The sequence below is a fragment of the Ictalurus furcatus genome, chromosome 6 (genome assembly GCF_023375685.1).
Source record: "Ictalurus furcatus strain D&B chromosome 6, Billie_1.0, whole genome shotgun sequence".
Lineage (NCBI taxonomy): Eukaryota > Metazoa > Chordata > Actinopteri > Siluriformes > Ictaluridae > Ictalurus > Ictalurus furcatus.
In genome coordinates, this window is record NC_071260.1 from 19,400,200 (window position 1) to 19,425,603 (window position 25,404).

Below are 25,404 nucleotides of genomic sequence, written 5' to 3' on the forward strand. Positions count from 1 at the left end.
CAAAGCCTATTTGAAAAGTGACACCCAAAACAATACACTTACATCACTCTGGAGGTCATAGACGTGTCTGGCCTGGACAACATCACTGGAGTCTGGCAGGCAGGTCCAGTTGTGTAGGTAAGTTCTGTAGTTGGCATCATTGACCTGGATCTGGTTTTTCTTGGCCAGTTCAAATGCCAGCATGTCCACTGGAAGGTTGAATTTGGTCTTAGACTTGTTGAAGTCCTTCTTGTACAGGGCATCACTAGCAATCCTAGCTGAGTTCAAAGCCAACATGAGCAGTGGGTCATCCTGGACGCTCAGGGCTCCAATATGGTGGCCAACTTGCTTACGATATCCAGCTTTGTACTTGTACTACAGAGAAAAATAATCGGGACATTACTTTTTACATCAATTACAGCATTTACAAATGTATAATGTGCAATTAAGTGTTTATTATAACAGACAACTCACATCACTGATGATATCTCTGGATGCCTTAGCAGCTTTGATTGAAATAGCATCATTGCGCATGTCATAGCCCTTCTTCTTAGCCTCTTCATTGGCATGTTTGTATTGTTTCTAGATAAGAATGTAGAAAATTAGAAGGTAGCAGGGGAAACTATAGGAGTAGTAACCCTTTTCAAGTGTCTCTCTCTGAATCTTACCAGGCTGTAGTTATATTTATTCTGTTTTGCAAGGAGCACCTCCATTGTATCTGGCATGATGTGAACTTTGGTCTTATCACTCTCCCAAGCAGCAATGTAATTTCTCTATTGTGTGAAATACAAATATTTATATACATCAGAATCTAAATTAAAACAAAGGGTATGTAATTAAATGATAAACAAGGTCCACAGGACTGCTTCTTGAAACACCACCTTGTTCATGATATCATTATTGGCTTTGGCCAAGATCATTGGCATGTCTTCAGTTGTGCTTGTGTGCTTGAAATTGCTTGGGTGTTGACGATACAGTCGTTCACACAAAACCTCACCAGCTTTCTTGGCTTTCTCAACATCAAGTGAACCAATTGGGATCCATCCCAAGCCTTTCAGCCATTTCAGATCAGCCTTATACACAGCCTATAAAGTGAAAGTAACAAAAAATCCATTAAGTGAAGTTCAAGCATAGATGAAAGACATGAACAAATTAATTCAGATGAAAAACTTACATCACTCTGAAGGTCATAGACGTGTCTGGCCTGGACAACATCATTGGAATCTGGCAGGCAGGTCCAGTTGTGCAGGTAAGTTCTGTAGTTGGCATCATTGACCTGGATCTGATTCTTCTTGGCAAGTTCAAATGCCAGCATGTCCACTGGAAGGTGGAATTTGGTCTTGATCATGTTGAAGTCTTTCTTGTACAGGGCATCACTAGCAATCTTAGCTGAGTTCAAAGCCAACATGAGCAGTGGGTCATCCTGGATACTCAGGGCTCCAATGTGGTGGCCAACTTGCTTACGATATCCAGCTTTGTACTTGTACTACCATACAAAAGGTTGAATAATAGCAGAATGAAATAGAACACTCAAATTGTGATTTTACAAGATCGTTCTTTTTCACAAAAAGAATACCTTATTGAGGAATACAAATGCACACATGTTTATGCCTTTCAATTACTTGTGATAAGGAAACACTTACATCACTGATGATATCTCTAGAGGCCTTTGCTGCTTTGATAGAAATGGCATCATTTCGCATGTCATAGCCCTTCTTTTTAGCCTCCTCATTGGCAAGTTTGTACAGTTTCTGAGGGGTAGGTTGTGAGAAACATTATTATTTACATTAAATAATTTAGGAATCACAAAAACATATCAAATCAAATATTCATGATGGACAGCGTGTTGTATAATCCTTACAATACTAACCTCACTATAGTTGAGCTTGTTCTGTTTTGCATGGAGCACCTCTATTGAATCTGGCATGACATGGATCTTGGTCTTATCGTTCTCCCAGGCTTGGATATAGGACCTCTAGCAGAATCCATTGAATGGAAAACAATTAAACACAAATTATTATATTTACAAAATAACTTAACTTGCATGCTGTATGTCAGTGTACCCTCTACCTTGTTCATGATATCATTATTGGCTTTGGCCAAGATCATTGGCATGTCTTCAGTGGTGCTTGTGAATTTAAAATTGCTTGGGTGTTGGCGATATTTTCTTTCACTCAAAGCCTCTCCAGCTTTCTTCACTTTCTCAACATCAAGCGAACCAATGGGGATCCATCCCAGGCCTTTTAGCCATTTCAGATCAGCCTTATACACAGCCTGTAGATTGAAGTTAATAGAAAATGAACTGGTTTAAAATCAGATGAGTAAAGAAATCAGTAAAGCTACTTTACCAAATGAAATCACTTACATCACTCTGGAGGTCATAGACGTGTCTGGCCTGTACAACATCACTGGAGTCTGGCAGGCAGGTCCAGTTGTGCAGGTAAGTTCTGTAATTGGCATCATTGACCTGGATCTGATTCTTCTTGGCCAGTTCAAATGCCAGCATGTCCACTGGAAGGTGGAACTTGGTCTTGAACTTGTTGAAGTCTTTCTTGTACAGGGCATCACTAGCAATCTTAGCTGAGTTCAAAGCCAACATGAGCAGTGGGTCATCCTGGATGCTCCGGGCTCCAATGTGGTGGCCAACTTGCTTACGATACCCAGTTTTGTATTTGTACTATAAACAATAAAAACCAGTTCAGTATAATGAAAAACATCTTCAAAATTATAAGCAATGATTTTTGTAGCTCATAAAACTTACATCACTAGCAATATCCCGGGAGGCTCTAGCAGCAATAATAGAAATAGCATCGTTGCGCATATCGTAGCCTTTTTTCTTGGCCAGTTCATTGGCAAGTTTGTATTGTTTCTGGGGGAGAAATACAATCAAATTACTACATTTATTTACACACAGAAAAATGAATTTTGAAAGCGTTTGCTATAATTTCTATTTGTAAACAACCCATAGACTTGCATTCGGTGTAATAAATCAATAAAAAATAGAAACTTCAAATTTTATTTAATTTTGATGAAGATTATGTTAAGAACAACAGCTTCAAGTATACAATAAAGATACTGACCTCACTGTAATTTAGTTTATTCTGTTTTGCGAGGACCACATCCATTGCATCTGGCATGATGTGGATCTTGGTCTTATCATTCTCCCAGGCTTGGACATAAGTTTGCTTTCAGAAAAGAATATACGTTATAACACTTACATTAATCTGCACAATAAGTAATTAAATAAGCAATTAAAACAAATGTTACCTTGTTCATGATATCATTATTGGCTTTGGCCAAGACCATTGGCATGTCTTCAGTTGTGCTCGTGAACCTGAAGTTGCTTGGGGGCTGGCGATATTTTCTTTCACTCAAAGCTTCTCCAGCTTTCTTCACTTTCTCAACATCAAGCGAACCAATAGGGATCCATCCCAGGCCTTTTAGCCATTTCAGGTCTGCCTTATACACAGCCTGTGAAATTAAAGCAATAAAAGCAATTGAAAATCTATTTAGCAACGTTCCATAGAATAAACACATTAACAAATTCAGATGAAAAACTTACATCACTCTGGAGGTCATAGACGTGTCTGGCCTGTACAACGTCACTGGAGTCTGGCAGGCAGGTCCAGTTGTGCAGGTAAGTTCTGTAGTTGGCATCATTGACCTGGATCTGGTTCTTCTTGGCCAGTTCAAATGCCAGCATGTCCACTGGAAGGTGGAACTTGGTCTTGAACTTGTTGAAGTCTTTCTTGTACAGGGCATCACTAGCAATCTTAGCTGAGTTCAAAGCCAACATGAGCAGTGGGTCATCCTGGATGCTCCGGGCTCCAATGTGGTGGCCAACTTGCTTACGATATCCAGTTTTGTATTTGTACTGTTCAAAATTAAAAGGTGTTCATTTTTTGCACACACTGTAATCAATCCAGTCACACATGGATAGCATTTATTTTGTCCTAATTAAAGAAAAACATACATCACTAGCGATAGCTGTGGATGCCTTGGCTGCTTGAATTGAAATAGCATCATTGCGCATGTCATAGCCCTTCTTCTTTGCCAGTTCATTGGCAAGTTTGTACAGTTTCTAAAAAATGGAAGATAAGAAGTTAGTAATAAGTTTGTATCATAAATACTTTATGTGAAGGTTATGCATTAGGGATTACTAACTTCACTGTAGTTGGCTTTATTCTGACGTGCAAGAGTGACATCCATTGCATCTGGCATAATATGGATTGATGTTTTGTCCTTTTCCCAGGCCTCAATATAGCTTTTCTGTGAAAAACATGTTTGTAAGTATTCAGTACAGTGAACATATCAGTTTTGCATTATATTTACTTTATTAGTTATTAAGTTATTTATCAAGCCCATTTATCTGATTAAGTCACGATATAATAATAACGTAATTCATGAAATAATAAAAACAATAACATAGAAAGTGACCTAAATCACCTTGTTCATGATCTGATTGTTGGTTGCAGCTAGAGTCAGGTCCATGGAGGACATATCTTTGGTGAACTTGTTTTTGCTGGGGTGTGTACGATAGAGTTTTTCACTACCTATCCGACTAGCAGTTTTGGCTTTCTCCACGTCCAATGAGCCAATGGGAACCCATCCCACTCCTTTCATGTAGTTGTTGTATTCACTCTTATACACATTCTGTGAAAAGACAAAAGAATTGAAAATATTTGATGATTTTATAAACAATTTGTTTAAAATAAAGGTTAATGTGAACTTATTAACCACCTTTTAGATTTTAAAATACGTAATATAATACTAATGGGGACTTTGTATTATTAGCAAAGTTATTGTGTAAATTATGCATTTAAATATTTAATAGATTTAAGCTATTAAAGATTTAGAGCTAGACTAACAATCTACACTCACGTCACTAGCAATCGTCTGCATGTTGCGAGCCAATTCCAGGTTCATGGCATCAGGCAGGACTGTGTGGCGAGCAAAGTGCTGTTTGTATCCGGCGTTGGTTTGCACAGCGGATGCCTGCTTAGCCTGTACAACACTCCACATGTCCACCGGGGTATGGTACTTCAGCTTAGACTTGTGATAGTCTGCCTTGTAGTTCCTCTCACTTTGCATTTTAGCCACGTGCATGTAGTGCACCAACAGCGGGTCATCCTGAAGACTACGGAAGCCGACATGGTGGCCCCTGGCCTTCTGATAGTCCAGTTTATACTTGTACTGTTAAAAGTAAAATATCGCATCAGATCAGGCAAAGACAGACATTGGCTGTGAAAAGGTAATCAGATAATGATTCAGTCTTTTAAGTAGATACTCACATCACTGGCGATACGTGTTGAAGCTTTGGCTGCGACCAAAGGTATAGCATCCGCTCTGAGGTCATAACCCTTCTTCTTTGCAGCTTCCATTCCAGCTTTGTAGGCTTTCTGAAATGATTTGTCATGGACATAAGATTAGAATGGGCAGCAAATGGAGTATCTATGACTGAAATTGAGAACCATTGCTATAATATATGATTTAGATGTACCTGACTCATAGTTATTGCATTGGCCTTTGCCAGAAGAATCTCTGGGCTGTCAGGCATGATGTGGATCTTACGCTTGTCCTCATTCCAAGCAGCTGTATATGCTTGCTGCAATTAAACATACAAAATAGTCAATTACCAACCAGAGAAATGACTACATTAATAAAAGTATAAAAAGATATTTTGTTCAGGAGATAAGCCACCTTGTTCATGATCTGGTTGTTGGCAGCAGCTAATGCCAGGTCCATGGAATCCATGTGCTTGTGGAAGGTGTATTTAGATGGGTGAGTTCGGTACTTATTATCACTGAGTATCTGTCCTCCAACTTTTGCGGTCTCCACTCCTAATGAGCCAATAGGCACCCATCCAACACCTTTTACATATGTGTTGTAATCACTCTTGTACTCAACCTGAAAATATTAGCAGAAATATAGTTTATGACATGAACAACCATTGCTAAGCTAACACAAATTCATACTTGACAATGGAGAAAATATTTGACTTACATCACTGGAACTGGAATTCATAGAGCGAGCTAACGCCAAGTGCATGGCATCAGGAAGTAATGTGTAGTGATGGAAAAGCTGCTTGTAGCCTGTGTTTGTTTGAGCTTTAGAAGCCTGTTTGGCATGCACAACACTCAACATGTCCACAGGGGTATGGTACTTCAGCTTAGCCTTGTGATAGTCCTTCTTGTAGTTTCTTTCACTCTGTATTTTAGCCACATGCATGTAGTGCACCAGCAGTGGGTCATCTTGAAGACTACGGAAGCCGACATGGTGGCCTCTGGCCTTCTCATATGCTAGTTTGTACTTGTACTGTAATTGAATGATAGCTCTATTAATAACAAGGTCATACACACAAACAAATTTAAAGCATATTATTATATCTTGAACTAGAAGAAGAGACAATAAACATACATTGCTGGCTATGTCCCTGCCAGATTTGGCAGCCAAGATTGAAATAGCATCTGCTTTGAGGTCATAACCTTTCTTATACATTTCCTCAAGGCCAGCTTTGTAGAGTTTCTAAAAATGTACAGAGAAAAGGATGAGAAAAATGCAGTTAACATAATGACCTTGCTCCACTCTAGCAAAATTATACGTAGCTAAATTTCAGGTGTTTCAAGGAAACAACTACATTTTTTTTTTACCTTACCTGGCTCATATTGATGGCATTGGCCTTGGCAAGGACAAATTCAGGGCTGTCAGGCATTAAATGGATTTTGGTTTTATCGTTCTCCCATACAGCAGTATATGCTTGCTGTATTAAAACAGATGGAAACAAATTGGTTACTAGACATTAATAACGACTCAGATCTTACAATTAGAAGCCACAAAATGCAAACTTGCCTTGTTCATAATCTGGTTGTTGGCAGCAGCTAAAGCCAGGTCCATGGAATCCATGTGCTTGTGAAAGGTATATTTGGAGGGATGAGTACGGTACTTCTTGTCACTCTGTATCTGTCCACCAACCTTTGCAGTCTCAACTGCTAAGGAGCCAATAGGAACCCATCCCAGACCTTTAATAGAGCTGTTGTAATCACTCTTGTACTCAACCTATACAGGAAAGAATGATAAGAACTGAAAACTAAAAACAAGATTTATACATGATAATAAGGTAGTTGTAACAAGAGACATTGATTTGTTTATTGATAGCATATCATGTGATCATCATCATCAACATCATAGTTGCCCTGGTTTCATTATGATAGTTAATGGGTCAGGTATAAGTTTGTTTACACACATTGTTAAAATTCCAGTGTTACACAGGCATTGTAAAGGAAATAAATTTGACTCACGTCACTGGAAATGGTGTTCATAGAGCGAGCCAGCTCCAGTTGCATGGCATCAGGTAGAAGTGTGTATTGATGAATAGGCTGCTTGTAGCCTGTGAATCTCTGAACTGCAGATGCATTTTTAGCCTGGACAACACTCAGCATATCCACAGGAGAGTGGTACTTCAGCTTAGCCTTGTGATAGTCCTTCTTGTAGTTCCTTTCACTCTGTATTTTAGCCACTTCCATGTAGTGCACCAAGAGCAGGTCATCCTGAAGACTACGGAAGCCGACGTGGTGACCTCGTGACTTTTCATAGTCTTTCTTGTACTGGAACTGTGAACACAATTATTTCATATATTCATGGACAAGTGATGGACAAGCTCTTTAATATAATTTGGGGAAAAAAGGGCATTTGTATTTACTCACATTGCTAGCAATATGCCTTCCTTGTTTAGCAGCAACTATAGGAATAGCATCAGCCTTCATGTCATATCCTTTGGCAATGTCTACAAGCCACTGAGATTTGTAGTGTGACTGTAAAAAAGAAGAACGTTATGTTATAGTGCATTTTATTTTATTTAACATTTTTCTTTTCCACCTCTAGTCTAACTAAAAATAGATGTGGCGACCCCTAATGGGAACAGCCGAAAGAAGAAGAAGAAGAAGTCTAACTTAAAATAACTAGTTGTCTACAGCAAGTATGTTATACTTCCAAAATGCATGCAAAGTTATGTTACAATTTTTCCAGGGTAAGACCCTCTTTCAACATATGATTTACCTCACTAATAGTCTGGGCATTAAACTTGGCCTGAAGAAACTGTGGGGAGTCTGCTGGAAGGTGGTAGGTGTGCATATACTTCTCTCCAGAAGTCTTATAAGCAAACTATAACATCAAAGAACATACATAATACAAATTATGAGAAAACTGTGTCTTTTAAGTAATCATTATATTATAGTAGAGCATAACTACTGCAATACATACAGGATGCATCTGCTTGGTGTTATTCATGGCTAAAACCATGTTCATTTGGTCTGTCAGGCTGGTGAACTTCAAACTGCTTGGGTGAACTCTGTACTTCTTTTCATCCAGAGCAGCTTTAGCTGTTTTAGCTTTCTCCACGTCAAGAGAACCGATAGGAACCCACCCTGCTCCCTTGTATATGTTGTTATACTCCGACTTGTACGCATTCTGTCAAGATAAGATGAAAACTTATTAAACAAGCTCTTAGATTGATTTGTGTTAGTAAATTAGGAGAAATGATGCTGAAGTTAGACTTACGTCACTCTGAATTTCCATCATATTGCGAGCAAGGTCAATATGCATGGCATCAGGTAGAAGTGTATAGTGATGAATGGGCCGTTTGTAGCCTATGCATGTCTGAATTGTAGATGCATGTTTAGCCTGGGCAACACTCAACATATCCACAGGAGAGTGGTACTTCAGCTTAGCCTTGTGATAGTCCTTCTTGTAGTTCCTTTCACTCTGCATTTTAGCCACGTGCATGTAGTGCACCAGCAGTGGGTCATCTTGAAGACTACGGAAGCCAACGTGGTGACCTCTGACCTTCTGGTATGCAAGCTTATACTTGTACTGTAAAAAGAACAACATATAAATGTTAATGTTACAATTCTATACCATATTTTAAACATACTTATGCAATGAAAAGTGAAGTTACTAACATCACTGGCGATATCTCTAGAGGACTTGGCAGCAACAATTGGAATAGCATCTTGCTTCATCTGGTGTCCTTTCAGAATATCTTGCTTGTGTGCATATGTGTAGTACGTCTGCAAAAATGTAAATCAATTAACTACTATATCTATATAATATTTAATAATAAAAAAAAAATTGACAGATGATGGTGCGTTTACTTACATTGCTGATATTCACAGCATTGTATTTAGCTTGCAGAAACCCAGGTGCATCAGAAGGGAGATGGTATGTGTGCATGAACTTCTCTCCACTGGCTTTGTACAGCCTCTGCAAAACAAGGAAACCGCATGATATAAATTTCAATTTTGGTTTCAAACATACCTCAACTTTCTATAGTCATAGGGGCATATTCATTGTTACACACATCACTTAGCTGCTGTGCATTCAGCTTCGCTTGTTCCATAACAGGACTGTTGGTGACGCTGGTGAACTTGATTGTGTCTGGATGCTGCCTGTACTTCTTTTCATTGAGAGCATTGCCTGCAGCCTTAGCTTTCTCTACATCCAGTGAGCCAATTGGGATCCAGCCAATACCTTTCACAGAGGCTTCATAGTCTGCTTTATAGTTGTTCTAATAAAGAGTAATTTGACAGAAATTGTGAGTTATTGTGAGCATTCATGCCCTGTACCCTTAATTACTTTATTTAATCACATTTGGCCTAATGTCAACCTTAAAATGCTTTTATTCAATTCAACTGAGTTGATGTAAGGAGAATTGTCTTACATCACTAGAGAGGTTGTTCATGTTGCGAGCCAGCTCCAGGTTCATGGCATCAGGTAGAAGTGTGTATTGATGAATGGGCTGTTTGTAACCTGTATATGTCTGAACTGCAGATGACTGTTTAGCCTGGACAACACTCCACATATCCACAGGGGTATGGTACTTCAGCTTAGCCTTATTATAGTCTTTCTTGTAGTTCTTTTCACTTTGCATCTTAGCCACTTGCATGTAGTGGACCAGCAGTGGGTCATCCTGAAGATTACGGAAGCCGACATGATGGCCCCTGTTCTTGTTGTAGTCTTTCTTATACTGGACCTAAAGGCATAACAAATCAGTGTTTTATTGATTGCTTTCCTATTCCAGGTTGTGCATGTTCCATGCTTTGTGGTAATGAAAAAGAAGGGCACATACATCACTGGCTGCATGCCTTGCTGCCTTCGCTGCACGAACAGGGATAGCATCAGCCTTCAAGTCATAACCCTTTGAAATAAGATCCTCGAAGCCAAGCTTGTAATATTTCTGAAAATTGAGAACAATGTGGAAAGCTTCATTAACAACACTGTCATAACCCCATGGATCCCTCATTAGAAATATTTACATACATTGCTGATATTGTAGGCGTTACACTTGGCCTGGATGAACTGTGGAACATCAGAAGGCAGCGAATATTTTTGATGGATTTCCTCAAGCCCTTTCTTGTAATGAAGCTACAAAAGGGAATACAAGTCAGATGCAGTGCACAAAGCATTCTGCTCAATTTACAGTAGAATAAATAAAACATTGCTGTACATTATGTAGTAATGCAATGTGCTAGACTCTGAAGGTGTACAGTTTGGAGCACAAGACATGAAGAAAGTTCTGGATCATATTCTGAAACCATGTACTTACATCACTCCTGAGTTGCTGATTGAGCTTCGATTGCAGCATGATGGGATGGTCATCAATAGCAGTAAACGGCACAGAATCTGGAGGCTGTCTGTACTTTTTCTGGGTTGAGACAATAACAAAACAACAAGTGACTAAGCTTAACAATGTGACAGATTAATCAAAACAGTAAAAAGAACATTTTTTACTAAGTCATATCTTGTCCAGTACAATGTAAAATATTAATCTAACAAACAATGTGTTTAAGCGTACAGTATGTATAAAATTGTCAAAACAACACAGTGTATAATGTAGGGATGAAATGCAATGGAATGTGTATCTGTATGTGTATGTGTATCTGTATCTGTTAAATCCTCTAAATCTTCATACCTGTACTTGGATTTAAACCAGATAAAACCTCATTTTGGGCATGACCTAAACCATGTGACATAAAATTATTCTACATGTGACTGACTCAATATGTTTTCTAGCCATTTTAAGAATTGTGAGATTGCATCTTAATGTGCAGCCTGGGATTCTAACCTCGGAAATAATCAATGACTTGACAATTATACCTCACTCAGGATCTCTCCTGCTTTCTTTGCCTTCTCGACATCCAGAGATCCATAAGGTATCCAAGGAGTTCCTTTAGTGTAGTTGTTGTACTCTGACTTGTATTCATTCTGTTATGGGAGGGTGGGAATAAATCAGCAAAATGATAAAGAAAGCTAACAATTAAAAAAAAAAGGTTTGTACTACACAAACTAAACACTAATGCAGGGTTAATTTCTTAAAGTACTGTGTATGTCCACTATTAGACTTCAACTAAACAGTTCAGTGAAACTTTACTGTGTCTGGCTACAGTGTGAATGCTTACATCACTCTGGATGATATTGGCTTTCTTTGCCAGGTCCAGTGCTACGCTGTCATATGGCAGAAAGTAGCGATTGATGATATTTTTGTAGCCTCTCATGCTGGCAATAGCTTGAGACTTCTTTGCTAATGTGACAAGCATCATGTCCAGTGGGGTATGATACTTTGTTTTCATCTTCTCATAATCCTTTTTATATTCACGCTGTTGAAGAGACATTTTACTTGCATGAATAATCGTATGAAATATCCAACTATTATAAAAACAAATCATATTTCAGAATGTCCTTCTAGTTGTTATGTAAATATGCAATAATTACCTCACTTTGGATCTTAGCAACATGAACTGAGTGCATAATCTTTGGATCGTCGTTAATGCTAAGAGCACCAACCATGTGTCCTTTGGTCTTTTCATAATCTTTCTTGTATTTCACCTAACAAAAGAGCCAACACAGTGCAGTGATCTCAGAAGCAATCAAAATACTATTGTAAATGTTCAAGTAAATGCTGAATTTGTGTCTGTGAACAACAGAGCTTTGTTTACTTACATCACTGACAATGTTGGTGTGGGCACGGGCTGCGAGGATGGGGATAGCATCACCCTTCACCTCAAATTTTTTGGCTTTTGTCTTTTCCCATTCAAACTTGTAACAAGTCTAAAACAACAGAATTGTTTCATATAAAAACGTAAAAGAACACACGTTAACGTTCCTATCTAAATAAAATAATAATGTGGTGTTATAATGGATAATACTTACATCACTAAGGTTATATGCGTTAACCCTAGATTGAATGAAGAAGGGGTAATCAGGAGGCACATAACACTGAAACTTCTCTTGCTCATACTGCGCCTTGTAGTTCAGCTGAAACGCCAATAGAAATAAGGTCAACAACTGCAAATACTGAAGATAGAGTTTAGTGCTATGTTATATTAAGGGTTTGCTCACTATCATTATACAACACTGTTATTGAATTTTTAATTCTGACTGGTCAGAATGTGTTGGGTTGTTTTTTTGTTTTTTTATAACAGCATGGCTCTGACAGTAGTTCTGGCTGCAAGACAAATCACAGCTTTATATTACTGTGCGCTTTCTAATACTTTATTGTTTCAATAATAACTTAAACAGGGATTTTTATGGCAGATGTTCCAAATAAATGGATTAAAAATGTGTAACATTTTAGAGACATTTATTTTGCATTTCTGGATGGAATCTCCAGTTGCATCACTTTGTAAGACTCAGAGGTGAAGGCATTTTTTTATTATTATTAAATTAGAATACAGCATGCTATTCTTCTTCAAAAACAAAAACAAAACAAACAACTGTGGATATGCTGGGATATGCTGTTGTTTAAAAATAATCAACTTCAGGGTGTAGTAAATCAGATTCATGTTCAGTTGCATCACATCACCACATCACTGATTATTTCCTATAACAGCATGGTCTGTTTAATTTATTATTTCGAAAATTATCACAGTTGATGACATCAATGTCCTAGTTCAACATTGCCTAACATTCTAAAGTACTACAGTACAATTAATCCTTTACTTAATGTATTTAAAATAAAAAATATTTATTCTTTACAATAGATTATCTTATTAACCACATATGTATATTTTTAAATATATTTAATTTTTCAGTTACGCTTTAATTCACATCTAAATTCTTTGAAACATTTTTTAAAAAATACATCACTACATCAAATAAATATGATTTATAGTAAACTCAAAATTCACATTCATATTATTCATATTATTCAAATACTAATCATTTTAAATTCTTTTTTATGGTAATATTATCTATGCACTGCAAAATAGGGAGGTCATAGAAATTCCAGTAGATGGCAATGCTGTTTCTTAAAATGTCCTGTACTGAAAGCCTCTTTCATTTGACCCTTGTGGTCAGGAATGTTATTTTGAGATTTAGGTATGCAAAGTCCTAAAATATCTCAGGACATTCACTTTATCTACAGAACAGTAACTGGGCTCTGAAGATAAAGTGTGGCCTAAGTATTTGTGGATGGCATTTAGCTCAAATATAAATGGCACTGATGCCACTCAGTTTATGGGCTTTGTTGTAATTTTCCTGGACTCTGTGCTAATGAGAAATTATTATCTGTGTATTCGAAATGACATATTTAACTCTTGTCAAAACTGAGCTAGGAAGTAAAAGAGATAGAGAGACATACATCACTCAGCTGCTTGGCGTTGATGGCTGCTTGTACTTGGACAGGCGAGTCTGTTACTTGTGTAAACTTTATTTTGTCTGGGTGTTGCCGGTATAGATTCTATAAAAAAGAAACGAAACATACAAATATAATTACACAATACAGTTCAAAAAGGATTCAATGTACAAGTTCATGAATGTTTTCCATTTGGTCAACTTGTATCTGGCAAACTCACATCTTTACATTGTCCCACTTTTTTAATAGCGTCGTATTCAGGGGTTATAGTTTGAGGGAAGAAGCATCTGGTCTTCATATCCTCATAATCAGCTTTATAATTTCTCTAAGAGCAAACAAAGGCACAACATTGAATAAAATGTAACTGGATAAAACTGCTCAAGGAATATATGTGAATTATTGTTCAGTAACATACAAGTTACTTACGTCACTCTTTAACTCTTCCACCTTCTGGCAGCGAAGCATGTTTATATCTTCATAACTCCCAATATAATGGCCCTTTATCTCGCTTTCATACTTGTCTTTATAGTGCACCTAAGGAATGAAACAAGAAACAAGACACAAGATTTTCCATGAAACAAGATTTTTTTACCAATAAGCCCATACGGCATGCTTTTTAACAAGGAATAAAGTAAATGAGACTCACATCATTAAACTTTTTGAGCACACTGTCCATCTTGAACTTGGGGGTGTCACAGTAATTAATGCTGGATCCTCTTGTTTTTTCATAGCTTGCTTTATACACTTTCTAAAAATAGGGCATGAGAAAGAGGGGTAAATGCCTAATACACACCATGTAAGCATCTGAAAGCAGCCTTAATGGTTTACTTTTGTGAATCACTTTAAACATTACTGAAATCTAAGCAATGGCTTCTAGCCATAGACCTCACTGCCATGTTTACTCATTTTTACATTAAATACTATCCAGCAATACTTTCCAACATCATCCCCAGCATTTGAGGTTGATATTTTATTCAATTATCAGCAACAAAAAGAATCTCCATGAAACATTAGCGCCACCTGGTGGACAAAAGTTCTGCAGTCTGACAAAATGGAGTTAAACTTTAAAGCAAAAAACAAACCGAAAGTGAATAGGGTACTACAAAATAATGCAATACAAATAAAATACAAAACTCTAAAATGTATATTAATTTTTCTAATGTGGTTACATACATTCACTACAAAAGTAAACAAATCCAACATGCAAACCGTACATCACTCAAGATGGTGCCAGCGTATCTGAGTTGCCTGAGGAGGGGGTTTTCTGAAGCTGGGAGAACGTTGTAATCAGATTCTGATTTTGTCTTTTCGTAGTCTTTCTTGTATTTGACCTAAGAAGGAAGGGGAAATGTTCATAATTCAAAAAAAATTCTTGTGGTGAACTTTAGGGTAGTTTATATGGATACAGGTCTATTGTCTACTTCATTGTCTGTATCTACATTCTGTCCCAGTCAGTGTCACAACTACAGTGTGCCAATGTATGAATAGCTTTTGTGTCACTGGTTAAATTCAGACCCAGACTAAAAAGCACTTGCACTGACACATATCCACTAACAGTATGATTTAAATATGTACTTGTAATCCAGCTTGTTCTGTAATACTGTCATGGTTTCCAGGGTCATTAACTGATGGGGCCTAGTGGTCTAAGTCTAAAGCACAGTACCTAAATATCTGCATGACAAACATTCACATTCACAGTCATCATAAGCTGTTATGAGTAAAAGGTCATTGGCTACAGAATGAGAAAATAGATCATTTTTCAGACATTGTCCCTAAATTACAGTCTAGTTTAAAAGTACTACACCACTGACTGTCTAACTTTTATTTTTTACTCAGCAGTGACTATGTCACTTTTACTTTTCTGTTTTATTTAAATGTACTATATACCACTCACTATCTCACTTTTACTTTTTGTTTATTAAACGAACTATACCACTGATTCACTTTTACTTTTATTTATATGTTGGTCTACTATATACCCTTGACTATATCACTTTTACTTTTCTGTGTTTCTATAAAAGTATTATATACTACTGACTATGTCACTTTTACTTTTCTGTGTTTATTTATATGTACTATATACCACTGACCATATCACTTTTACTTTTCTGTGTTTATTTATATGTACTATATACCACTGACCATATCACTTTTACTTTTCTGTGTTTATTTATATGTACTATATACCACGGATCATATCACTTCTATTTTTCTGTGTTTATATAAAAGTTTTATATACCCCTGACTATATCACTTTTACTTTTCTGTGTTTATTTAAATGTACTATATACCACTGACCATATCACTTTTACTTTTCTGTGTTTATATAAAAGTATTATATACCCCTGACTAGATCACTTTTACTTTTCTGTGTTTATTTATATGTACTATATACCACTGACCACATCACTTTTACTTTTCTGTGTTTATATAAAAGTACTATATACCCCTGACTATATCACTTTTACTTTTCTGTGTTTATTTATATGTACTATATACCCCTGACTATATCACTTTTACTTTTCTGTTTATTTATATGTACTATATACCCCTGACTATATCATTTTTACTTTTCTGTGTTCATATAAAAGTACTATATACCCCTGACCATATCACGTTCACTTTTCTGTGTTTATCTCCATGTGTGCACAAGAAGAGAAATACGTTTAATCTCACCGAGCTTGCGGAGTCACCAGCCTTTTTGTTTGAAGCGTATGTTGGTGTTTCGGTTTGCATGAAATAAATTTGGTCTTTCATATCTTCATAAGCAGCAGTATATTTTTTCTAGTGGGAAAGAAATGTATGGCAGAGAACATTTAGCAGTATGAATAAATTCATACATCTTTAGCTTAAATTTTTTGCATGAAGATAGAAAATAAGGTGGATTAATATATACTATTACTTACTTCACTTAAGTTATCCATGACCATCTTGCCGATTGCAACGTCAAAGTAAGGAGTTTCACACCACTGGCCTTTGACGTTCTTGTTATAGTCGTCATGATACACAAGCTACAAATAATAAAAACATTTAGTTTATCATAATTGAACAACCTTTGTTTAAAAATAAGTCTGCAATTTTCTTTAGGGGTTTGTGGGAAGATGAGCTCTTTGAATCTGGAATAATACCCTTTAGTAATATCATGGTTCATTATGTTAGTCCTGTCTGTCTCTGAGGGGCCACCGACACACTCTCATTCTTGTGTCACAGCTCTGTTTAGTCTCTCCCTCTCTGAAGCTTTGCGATACAACTCATTATAGATATGATATGGTTAAAAATAGTCACTGATCATTAACAATCCCCATCAGGCAGTGCTTTAAATGCTTTAAAAGCTGTTCTTGACTTTGTTGACGAGCGTTTAAAGGAATCATTTTGCCTTTTAACATGACTGACCTGATTTCTGCTTTCTACTTACATTACTTCGATTGGCAAAGTTTTTCTTGGCAAGTTCCACTTCTGGGGGATCAGCCAAGGATGTGTACTTTGCTTTGCGCTGATCATGACCCTTCTTATATTTAACCTGTCATGTCAAAGGAAAATGAAAGTGATTAACATATAGAATGGAGATAATTGTGCGATCAAGTTCAATTCTCAGAGTGTCCCAAAAATTATACAGAAGACTTTTACAAGTGTGGACATCATCTAATCTGTTATAGCACAACATCATAAGTACATTATGGAATGAAATAACTCATTTGAATAAAAATTTTGCATACCCTTAGGACAAAAAAACAACAACAACCATCTAGTTATCTAGTTGAGAAAGATAAGACATCTAGTTATGTTTCACAGAACAAAGATGGTCAAATAGTATCTAAAAGGAGAGTAATAATGTACATCCTTCTTTCTGAATGTGATGTAAGTATTCTCTAACTAACCAATATCACACGAGCAAGAGTACGCTTATACTGAATATCAGCATGGCACAATATCGGCCATAGCTAATCACAGCCATGATGATAGTCAGAATAACAGCATGATTGAGAGTGTAATACTGCTTTTATATAACAGTTCTATAAATAAGAAATTAATATTTACTAACTTACATTTTGGACACAATATGGCCAAATGTTTTGTTTGTTTTTGCTCCACTAACAGAAGGGGATCCTGAAGAACCTGCACTCACTGATAGCCTGTCAGCTATCTGGCTAGCTTGCTGCTTGTTGGGCCCAACAAACTGAAATTGGCTTCGCTTCTTTAATTTTCATCTTCATCTGACGAGTTTTAAATTTTAAGTCAATTCAGTTCTATTCATGAAAAATGTATTGTTTGCCAGGTCTGCTGATGATGTCTCTAACTCTATAGTTTCAGTTAACTGTTGCTAGAATTGGAATTTTACATGTCAAGCACAAAAGAGCGACGTGATACACATAGTGAAACATCCTAGTGTGATTACACTAAATATAAGCACTCTTGGAATGCTGCATGTCTAATCAGATTTATGGACCAGAACTAATTGCTGTATAATACACTCACCGGTCACTTTATTAAGAACACCTGTACACCTGTCCATTTATGCAGTTATGTAATCAGCCAATCATGTGGCAGCAGCTCAATGTATAAAATCATGCAGGTACAGGTCAAGAGCTTCAGATGATGATCAAACATCAGAATGGGGAAAGGTGTGATCTCAGTGACATTAAACATGGCATGGTTGGTAGTACCAAATGGGCTAATTTGAGTATTTCAGAAACTGCTGATCTCCTGGGATTTTCATCCACAACAGTCTCTAGAGTTAGCATTTTCCTCTGACCTCTCTTATAAACAAGGCGTTTCCATCCACAGAACTGTCATTCACTCAATGTTTTTTTTTGCACCATATTAATTCCGCTGTTGTGTGTGAAAAACCAACCCATCTGATACCAACATCTATGCCATGATCAAAGCCACAGAGATCACAATTTTTCTTCATTCTGATGTGAACATTAACTGAAGCTCTTGACATGTACCTTCATGATTTTTTTTTCATTGCACTGCTGCCACATGATCGTGCAGGTGTACAGGTGTTCCTAATAAAATGACTTGTGAGTGTAACTTGTAAGCCCATACTTTATAACTTCTTCTAATCTCTTTTGCAGGTGTAATATTTGCTCCCCATACACCAGAATATTCTTTCTGATATTATGTCATACACTGCCTTATTCAAATCAGGTCTAGATATTGAGACATGTGGCAAAATTGCGTAGATTGTAAAGTAGTTGTACGTTTTCTTATACAGTGGAGGATGTTCATTTTTGCTCTCAACTGTAACAACCTTCTCAGTGACAGAAGAGTTCAGCATTGTGTAAGAGTAAACCTACATCACTGAGGACTTCCTGGGCTTTGGCCACTCGACGGAGCTCTGGACTGTCACTGTATGGGTAGTACATGGTCTTCTCCTCATTCCAATCTTCTGTGTATCGTTTCTGATAGAGATAAACATTTGATTGAAATGCATACTCAGTTAAAGAATGCAAGTCATAATAATTAAAGAACTGAAGTCATAGGTATATATGCAAGATTTTTAGGATGGCCAAATTCCTACCTTGCTCATATTTGCAGCATTTTTCACTGCCAAAACCAACTCGGGCGCATCAGGAGGCAGTAAGTATCTGTCCTTGGTTTCATCCCATTTCTGCCTGTACAAGACCTGAGGAGCCACATAAAAGATTAGGTACATCTGACAGAGGTGGTCCTCTAGTAAGATTGACTATGATTTGATGGGATTTCTTAGATGTGCTTACTTTGCTGATAAGATCAGTGACATTCTTCACATGTGCGATTTCACGAGCCTCGCCATCGTACAGGCTGCCGGTCTTAGCCTTCAGGCCTTCCATACGATATATCACCTGGTAGGAAAAAAATTTGACAAGTTTTTATAAAAACAGAGTCACACTGCATCATTTTCAACAATAAAACCAAAAGGAGCAAACTGTTGACAAATGATCTAAAGGCTAACAGTAATACTAAAGTGTAATCCTTACCTCACTGAGCTGCTCCTGAGCCTTCTTGATGCGAATAATCTCAGGTGTGTCAGCTGTAATGTAATAGGGTTGACCCTTGTTCTTCTCATATACCTCCCTGTACTTGTTCTGCAAAGATCCATGAATGTACATATAATAACAATAATAATACCACACACATTACATATGCTCATACACATTTTATAAGGAACACTCCATGTACAATGCTAATATTACAATCATAACTCAGTAAAATGGAGAGTCCTCTTTGTTTATTTTATTGTCTTACATGGCTGTACTGGTCAAGCATCTTCTGACTGTGTGCCAGGTATGGGGTCATAAATTTAGAAGTGTCCACCTTGGCCCTTTTCCTGACCTTACGTGTAGGAAGTCCCCCAGGCCCAAGCTAGAGAAGCAAGAAGAGAGTCAGTCAGTAAATAGATTAATTCCCAGGTATGAGCATCATCTGGGACTTAAAATATGTGAGACACTAGAAGCACATTAACACAAAAAGACAACATAATATTAGCTTTAGCATTAACACTATAGTTCTCTTGCAAATATGAATGCTAATGTTGTGTTTATGTATTTACTATGATATTAACAATATTTACTCTCCAAAACATGTGAATCATGAAAGGTGTAAGGTTTTAATTCAAGGCATCATCTAGGTTAACTTACCTGCTGTAGTACAAATCACTAATACAAGTACAAAATACAAAGTACTAATACCAAATTAGTATGTGGTTAAGAGTTTACTTGCTAAAGTCATAAAGGGCTGGCAGCATAATGCTATACTGGACAGCAGTCAAGCAACTCAGTAAAAATGCATGAGACCAGTTTCTGTGAGAGCTCACATGCATAACTTGACTTGAATATAAAAACATGCAGGAACAGAAATGGCATACAAAGAATTCTATATAGGATGCAGAGATTCATGTCTTTGAATAAAACTTTACTGTTTTTTGTTTTTTTTTAAAGCCCTACAGGACTGAATATGAGGGTTATTTCATCAGCATTCAGAATACATATTTCATATTTCAAAGTAAAAAAAAGTCAATTGAAAAATCACACATTAATGAAAGTTGACATGTTGACCAACTCTTCTCACTGTACTGTGAATTGTTAAACAAAGAGGTTTGTTTAATAATCCACTGCCTCTTCATGAGTTCGTTTATTTGTAATTTAGAAGTGAACAGTGGAATAACCCTCATGACATGCGAGATCAGGCAGTATGACAAAAGCTGTGTATCTCTTTCAGCAGCGGACCTGGAAGAAGGCCATTTACCTCTCCAACCCGAGACTGATGTGAGCTGGTGGTGGAAGTGTAGTCAGTCGTATACTCCTCATAATACTACAAATATAGGACAAACTCTGGGCTTTTAAAATGTTGTTCACAGAAACCAGAGACAAGCTAAAACGTGTGTGTCTGTGACTTTTGCAGTGAAATTGCTAATTATTTCTTTTACATAGTTCAGTTATTTATATAATAGATCAGTTAGCAAAAAAGCTATGTTTGTATGACAGATCATTTCTTAATAGATAGTAATAATACTAATCATTTTTGCCATTATTTGTTCTGGTAGGATAATTGGGTTGTATTGCCTGACAGCAGCCTGTAATAGATTGGCTGTTCTGACTGACTGAGCCTCCTGTGCTCATTAACACTTAAGCACATAGATGAGCTCATATCTAATATTGTTTTCAGTCAACATTAATGTCATGGTGACAAACAGATACAGTGGCTCATAGACGAGATCACAATGAATCATAACACCCATCATTGGGACAATACAATACGCTTCGTTATAATATAGTTTTTGCTATTCAGTTTGGATATCATATCTTCCTCTTGGACCTCTTTAGTCCTGCTACCAAAACTTTGCTACCCCAAACACTTATAGTTTTATGGTCTAAATCACTAAATGTTACAGTGATTTTCTCAGTATTCTCAGTGCTACACAAAATACTGTTTTCATGTAATTGCAGACCATCAGTATTAAAAAGCTACACCTTATCAGATTAAAATCACAGCTGGAAAAACTATACAGGGTCTAGATGCTTCCAAGTTCATACCTATTTGATTGTATAGATATATCAATATGCTTTGAAAAACGTACTGTCCCTTCACCTCAACGTCCTGCCCTTCACTGTATTGTAGATTTCTTTCTTTTCACCACTTGTAGGTCTCTTTTCCCATTTTAACCCCCAGCAAAGCGTTCTCTCAGTGTGACATTCATGGCTAGACGTCTTGATGAGTGTGATTTACAGTGCCTCTATTCTCATTTTCCTTCCTGTGAGCCTACTGTAGATGTACACTTCTATTTTTGTATCTACTTTAATAATAACCCATGTAAAAGCACACTACTTTTCATTAATGTTGAAAAAGTATATTAGACATAAAAATGTATAATCGGCTATTAATCTACAGGAGCTGGCAGCTTTTTAGCAACATTACCAGAAGAGTCGATATATCTGACTGAGATTAAACTACTAAAGATACTAAAAGCTGAATTGTGAATGTGATTGGAGGGGGAAAAATGTTACAAAGTTTACAATTAGCACAAGTATGCATGTCATTGAGCAAGAGCCCCTGGAAGCCTCAAGAAGTATTTTGCTAATCTAAGTGATTAAATTGAATTGTAAAATGCTTAACAAAAATTACAGGCATCCTGTGACAGTGAGCAGGTGTCAAAATTGACGGACATATATAGCAATATTTCTAAGACTTTTAAAGTCTTAATTATGTGTATTTCGCATTTGCAGTAAATTGCAGCTCTAAATGAGGCTTGCAGGGGATCTTATCACATTGAACAGAACGTAATCCCACTGTTAGTATAAAGGTTCCACAGCAAGTGTGAGAATATCATATCTAACAATGGTTACTTCCATTCAGGCATTTTTCATTAGATGCTTATAACACATCATCAACAGTAACAATAAATAACAGAAAATCATATATCATGTTGCATATATATATATATATATATTGTGTTATACATAACCAGCATTCTGATATTGCAGGTGCTTCAGTAATCACTGACTACTATAACTGGGATTAATTTCGGGAGGAAGGGGTGGGGGGGTTGAAATGTAGGTCTTATACTGCACTATGGGTGGTATTGGGAGGAGGTGATCTGAAATGAGAGCCAGCTCTGGTCATGAATATTGGGGTAAGCGCATACTGAACTGCTGACTGTAGTGGTATCTCAGTTCTCTATTCATAGGACCTGCCAATAGACCTGCACTATAGACTTATATCTTACCTCTTCCACCACTTCTTCCTCATACTCTTCCTCATATTCTTCGGTGTCCATCATCAGACACTTCTAGTGGATCTACATGAGCAAATAAACAATAATAATCTTTAATCTACTTTGTATGCAAATTGGAAATGTGATCGTCAGAAATAAACATGAATGAAGCTTAAACAAAAATCCCCAACAACAAAATCAGTAAAGCATTGTTGAAATACCTGTACAAAATATATATTCTCTCCTTACTATCAGTTGAAGGGCACACCGTGCACCCATACTAAAAATAGGCCTCAAACCTATCTATCAACTCCAAGAGCAAAGATAATGCTCTGGAGACATGCTAGAATATTTTCCTCTTACAGATTCATACATACCTGAACAAATATAATTCCAGTAGTCTATCCAGTGGCTGTAAAATCAGAAAGGTGCCCACTTTCCATCTACTAGGGTCCCAAACTGATATTCCACTTAATGTATTCCTGCAAACCTAAACACAGACAGAGATGTGAATTCACTTTTCACTGAACTACGCTGAAAACGTTGTCTGTTTAAAGGGTTTTCCAGGCCTCAGCTGGTCAAACAATTTGACACCAAAGACCCCGAAAAAAGCTGCAGCTCCTGGATGAAGCTTCACGACAGCTGCTCGTAGATGCTCCAGCTATGTCATGAAAGTTAATGCCAAGACCTGATTGGCTGGCTTTGTTTAGCTAGCAGAACTGCAATACCTTCTGAGGCTGCAGGTTAAATATAGGACTGCATACTAACTAGCCTGTTTTAGTACCAAACTCACAGAATTTCACGTTAAAATGATAATTTCACTAAAGAGAAGAGAAGACGAGAATTTAAGCAAATTCCCATTCAAAGTGGTGAGGGGCCTCGGACAGTGATCCAAAGTGTAGATGCATAGATTCCAGAGAGAGAAAGATAAGTTCCAGCTTCACAACGTTGGCGAGTTTAAGAGTTCTTGTAAAGTTGCTCAGTCAGAGAAGGTTGAACAGTGCTTCATAAGAGACTGGGTCAAGAACCGACTCTCAGCTTCACTTCCTTCCAATGGAAAAAGAGTAGAAAATCCACAGGAGGTCATGCAAAGCTATGTATGTGCTGGAGAGGGAAATCATAATTGTTTACTTTGTTGAATTTCTTTGCTTACCAGTGAAATTAAAGTTATAGTGTTTCCCAAGCTGCCAGAGCCTCCCCAACTCTTCCCTCCTGCGAAACGCTGGGTGACAGCTCACAGTCACTGTCGCACTCCAGTTATCATGTGCTCCATCTAGCCAATCAGTGAGCAGCATTCTCAGGTTTCAACAGCTAAATATATAGTAGTGATGCCTTTAGGAAAAGAGCACCTGTTCAGAAAATCCAGTGAGATACAACTATACAAATGGAGCAGTGGGATTAAGGAGAAACAGACATGTAGATTGTGTTATTGTCACTTTTGGCAGAGGTGTTGCAGGGTTACAATGAGATTCAATTCTATAAGGCCACTGGTTAATGGCCAAAAGTAAGAGTCAGGGTAGAATGAGAAAATGAATGTGACCCCAGCTTCCTGACATGCTGGGGTATGCAAAGAAAAGAATTTCACTGTGCATATGTATATGTGACCAATAAAGACTCATTATCATTATGTCAACTACACCTTCACAGCACATCAATTTGCATTATTTGTAGTCACTACAAATAAATTATCTCACAAGGGAGAATCATTGCAAAGTATTTGCTAAGGAAAGGTTTGAAGCAACTCCTTGATCCTTAGTAATTGCTTTAATGAAATATTTGGTAACATTTTAGAGGAATAATGCACAATAAGACTGGCATAACTATATTCAAAATATATGATTCCAGATATGACATTGTGCTCATTTTATTTGTGTACTCTAGCTAGCATATGCTCTTTACCATGCTATGGCATACATAAATAACATTCTTAACAGTTGACATCTTATGTAAGATGTTAAAAAATATCACTAATGTAACTTTGTCAACAAATATACTTTGACAAATATCATGACAAGTCCTTCCAAAGTTGTCTTATACCTGTTAAATTATAGCTCATGATTAGATCATGACAGAATCCATTACCTACATACACATAAGACATTATGTACAATAGATCACTATTGTTCTTAGATCAGAGCAGTTATAACACTTCACAACAGCATAATTTCACCAAATTTGCCTTGTTTATTATTTCAATAGTAATTGTATTATTTTATTATAACCATAATCATTATTATTGTTTCATTATTACAATTGCAACCATGGCATATAATTCAACAAGAAATAGAACACAGCAAAGGTAACAAAAGAAAATATAAGGACATACATTTAAAAAAAAATGGAAAAAGCTTAAAAGGTAACAACAACAACAACAAAGATATACAATTTGTAAACTGTCATGAAAAGGTCAACCTAGTAGCTTCTATAATTTAATTTTAAAATACAAAGAAATAAGTTGAATTTGCAACATGTCAAGTGTTATGAACACTATCAACAAATGTCAAATCAAATGTGATGAAACATATGCTAACTAATGTACAAGTAATAAAAAGCATGGGACATCATCTTGTTATACTATCAAACATATCCACTAACAATTACA

At 36.8% G+C, this 25,404-nt stretch overlaps 1 protein-coding gene across 16 annotated transcripts in view; it reads right to left on the reverse strand.

The window, feature by feature from the left end:
* neb (nebulin) overlaps nt 1-24,121 on the reverse strand; it is a 58,091-nt gene extending 33,970 nt beyond the window's left edge. For 14 of the 16 annotated variants that reach the window (XM_053626967.1, XM_053626974.1, XM_053626973.1 and 11 more), the window contains exons 1-58: nt 23,956-24,120; nt 23,180-23,292; nt 22,815-22,886; nt 20,837-20,902; nt 19,838-19,954; nt 19,570-19,677; nt 19,330-19,434; nt 19,131-19,235; nt 18,907-19,011; nt 17,022-17,126; nt 16,513-16,617; nt 16,283-16,390; nt 14,821-14,937; nt 14,253-14,354; nt 14,033-14,140; nt 13,827-13,931; nt 13,613-13,711; nt 12,184-12,288; nt 11,974-12,081; nt 11,746-11,859; nt 11,433-11,630; nt 11,131-11,238; nt 10,580-10,678; nt 10,294-10,398; nt 10,103-10,210; nt 9,695-10,006; nt 9,335-9,541; nt 9,133-9,237; nt 8,937-9,044; nt 8,536-8,847; nt 8,239-8,445; nt 8,035-8,139; nt 7,683-7,790; nt 7,278-7,589; nt 6,829-7,035; nt 6,635-6,739; nt 6,397-6,504; nt 5,983-6,294; nt 5,680-5,886; nt 5,480-5,584; nt 5,271-5,378; nt 4,861-5,172; nt 4,426-4,632; nt 4,144-4,248; nt 3,953-4,060; nt 3,542-3,853; nt 3,247-3,450; nt 3,060-3,164; nt 2,741-2,848; nt 2,345-2,656; nt 2,050-2,253; nt 1,850-1,954; nt 1,623-1,730; nt 1,154-1,465; nt 861-1,064; nt 648-752; nt 454-561; nt 43-354 (exon numbers count right to left, since the gene is read on the reverse strand). In XM_053626967.1, coding sequence (XP_053482942.1) covers nt 43-354; nt 454-561; nt 648-752; nt 861-1,064; nt 1,154-1,465; nt 1,623-1,730; nt 1,850-1,954; nt 2,050-2,253; nt 2,345-2,656; nt 2,741-2,848; nt 3,060-3,164; nt 3,247-3,450; nt 3,542-3,853; nt 3,953-4,060; nt 4,144-4,248; nt 4,426-4,632; nt 4,861-5,172; nt 5,271-5,378; nt 5,480-5,584; nt 5,680-5,886; nt 5,983-6,294; nt 6,397-6,504; nt 6,635-6,739; nt 6,829-7,035; nt 7,278-7,589; nt 7,683-7,790; nt 8,035-8,139; nt 8,239-8,445; nt 8,536-8,847; nt 8,937-9,044; nt 9,133-9,237; nt 9,335-9,541; nt 9,695-10,006; nt 10,103-10,210; nt 10,294-10,398; nt 10,580-10,678; nt 11,131-11,238; nt 11,433-11,630; nt 11,746-11,859; nt 11,974-12,081; nt 12,184-12,288; nt 13,613-13,711; nt 13,827-13,931; nt 14,033-14,140; nt 14,253-14,354; nt 14,821-14,937; nt 16,283-16,390; nt 16,513-16,617; nt 17,022-17,126; nt 18,907-19,011; nt 19,131-19,235; nt 19,330-19,434; nt 19,570-19,677; nt 19,838-19,954; nt 20,837-20,902; nt 22,815-22,868 — 8,613 coding nt within the window. In that variant the 5' untranslated portion in view covers nt 22,869-22,886; nt 23,180-23,292; nt 23,956-24,120. Of the gene's footprint in view, nt 1-42; nt 355-453; nt 562-647; nt 753-860; nt 1,065-1,153; nt 1,466-1,622; nt 1,731-1,849; nt 1,955-2,049; nt 2,254-2,344; nt 2,657-2,740; nt 2,849-3,059; nt 3,165-3,246; nt 3,451-3,541; nt 3,854-3,952; nt 4,061-4,143; nt 4,249-4,425; nt 4,633-4,860; nt 5,173-5,270; nt 5,379-5,479; nt 5,585-5,679; nt 5,887-5,982; nt 6,295-6,396; nt 6,505-6,634; nt 6,740-6,828; nt 7,036-7,277; nt 7,590-7,682; nt 7,791-8,034; nt 8,140-8,238; nt 8,446-8,535; nt 8,848-8,936; nt 9,045-9,132; nt 9,238-9,334; nt 9,542-9,694; nt 10,007-10,102; nt 10,211-10,293; nt 10,399-10,579; nt 10,679-11,130; nt 11,239-11,432; nt 11,631-11,745; nt 11,860-11,973; nt 12,082-12,183; nt 12,289-13,612; nt 13,712-13,826; nt 13,932-14,032; nt 14,141-14,252; nt 14,355-14,820; nt 14,938-16,282; nt 16,391-16,512; nt 16,618-17,021; nt 17,127-18,906; nt 19,012-19,130; nt 19,236-19,329; nt 19,435-19,569; nt 19,678-19,837; nt 19,955-20,836; nt 20,903-22,814; nt 22,887-23,179; nt 23,293-23,955 lie in introns of all 16 variants that reach the window. The other 2 variants (XM_053626965.1, XM_053626960.1) reach the window with 2 other exon arrangements.
* Nucleotides 24,122-25,404: the final 1,283 nt, after the last annotated feature.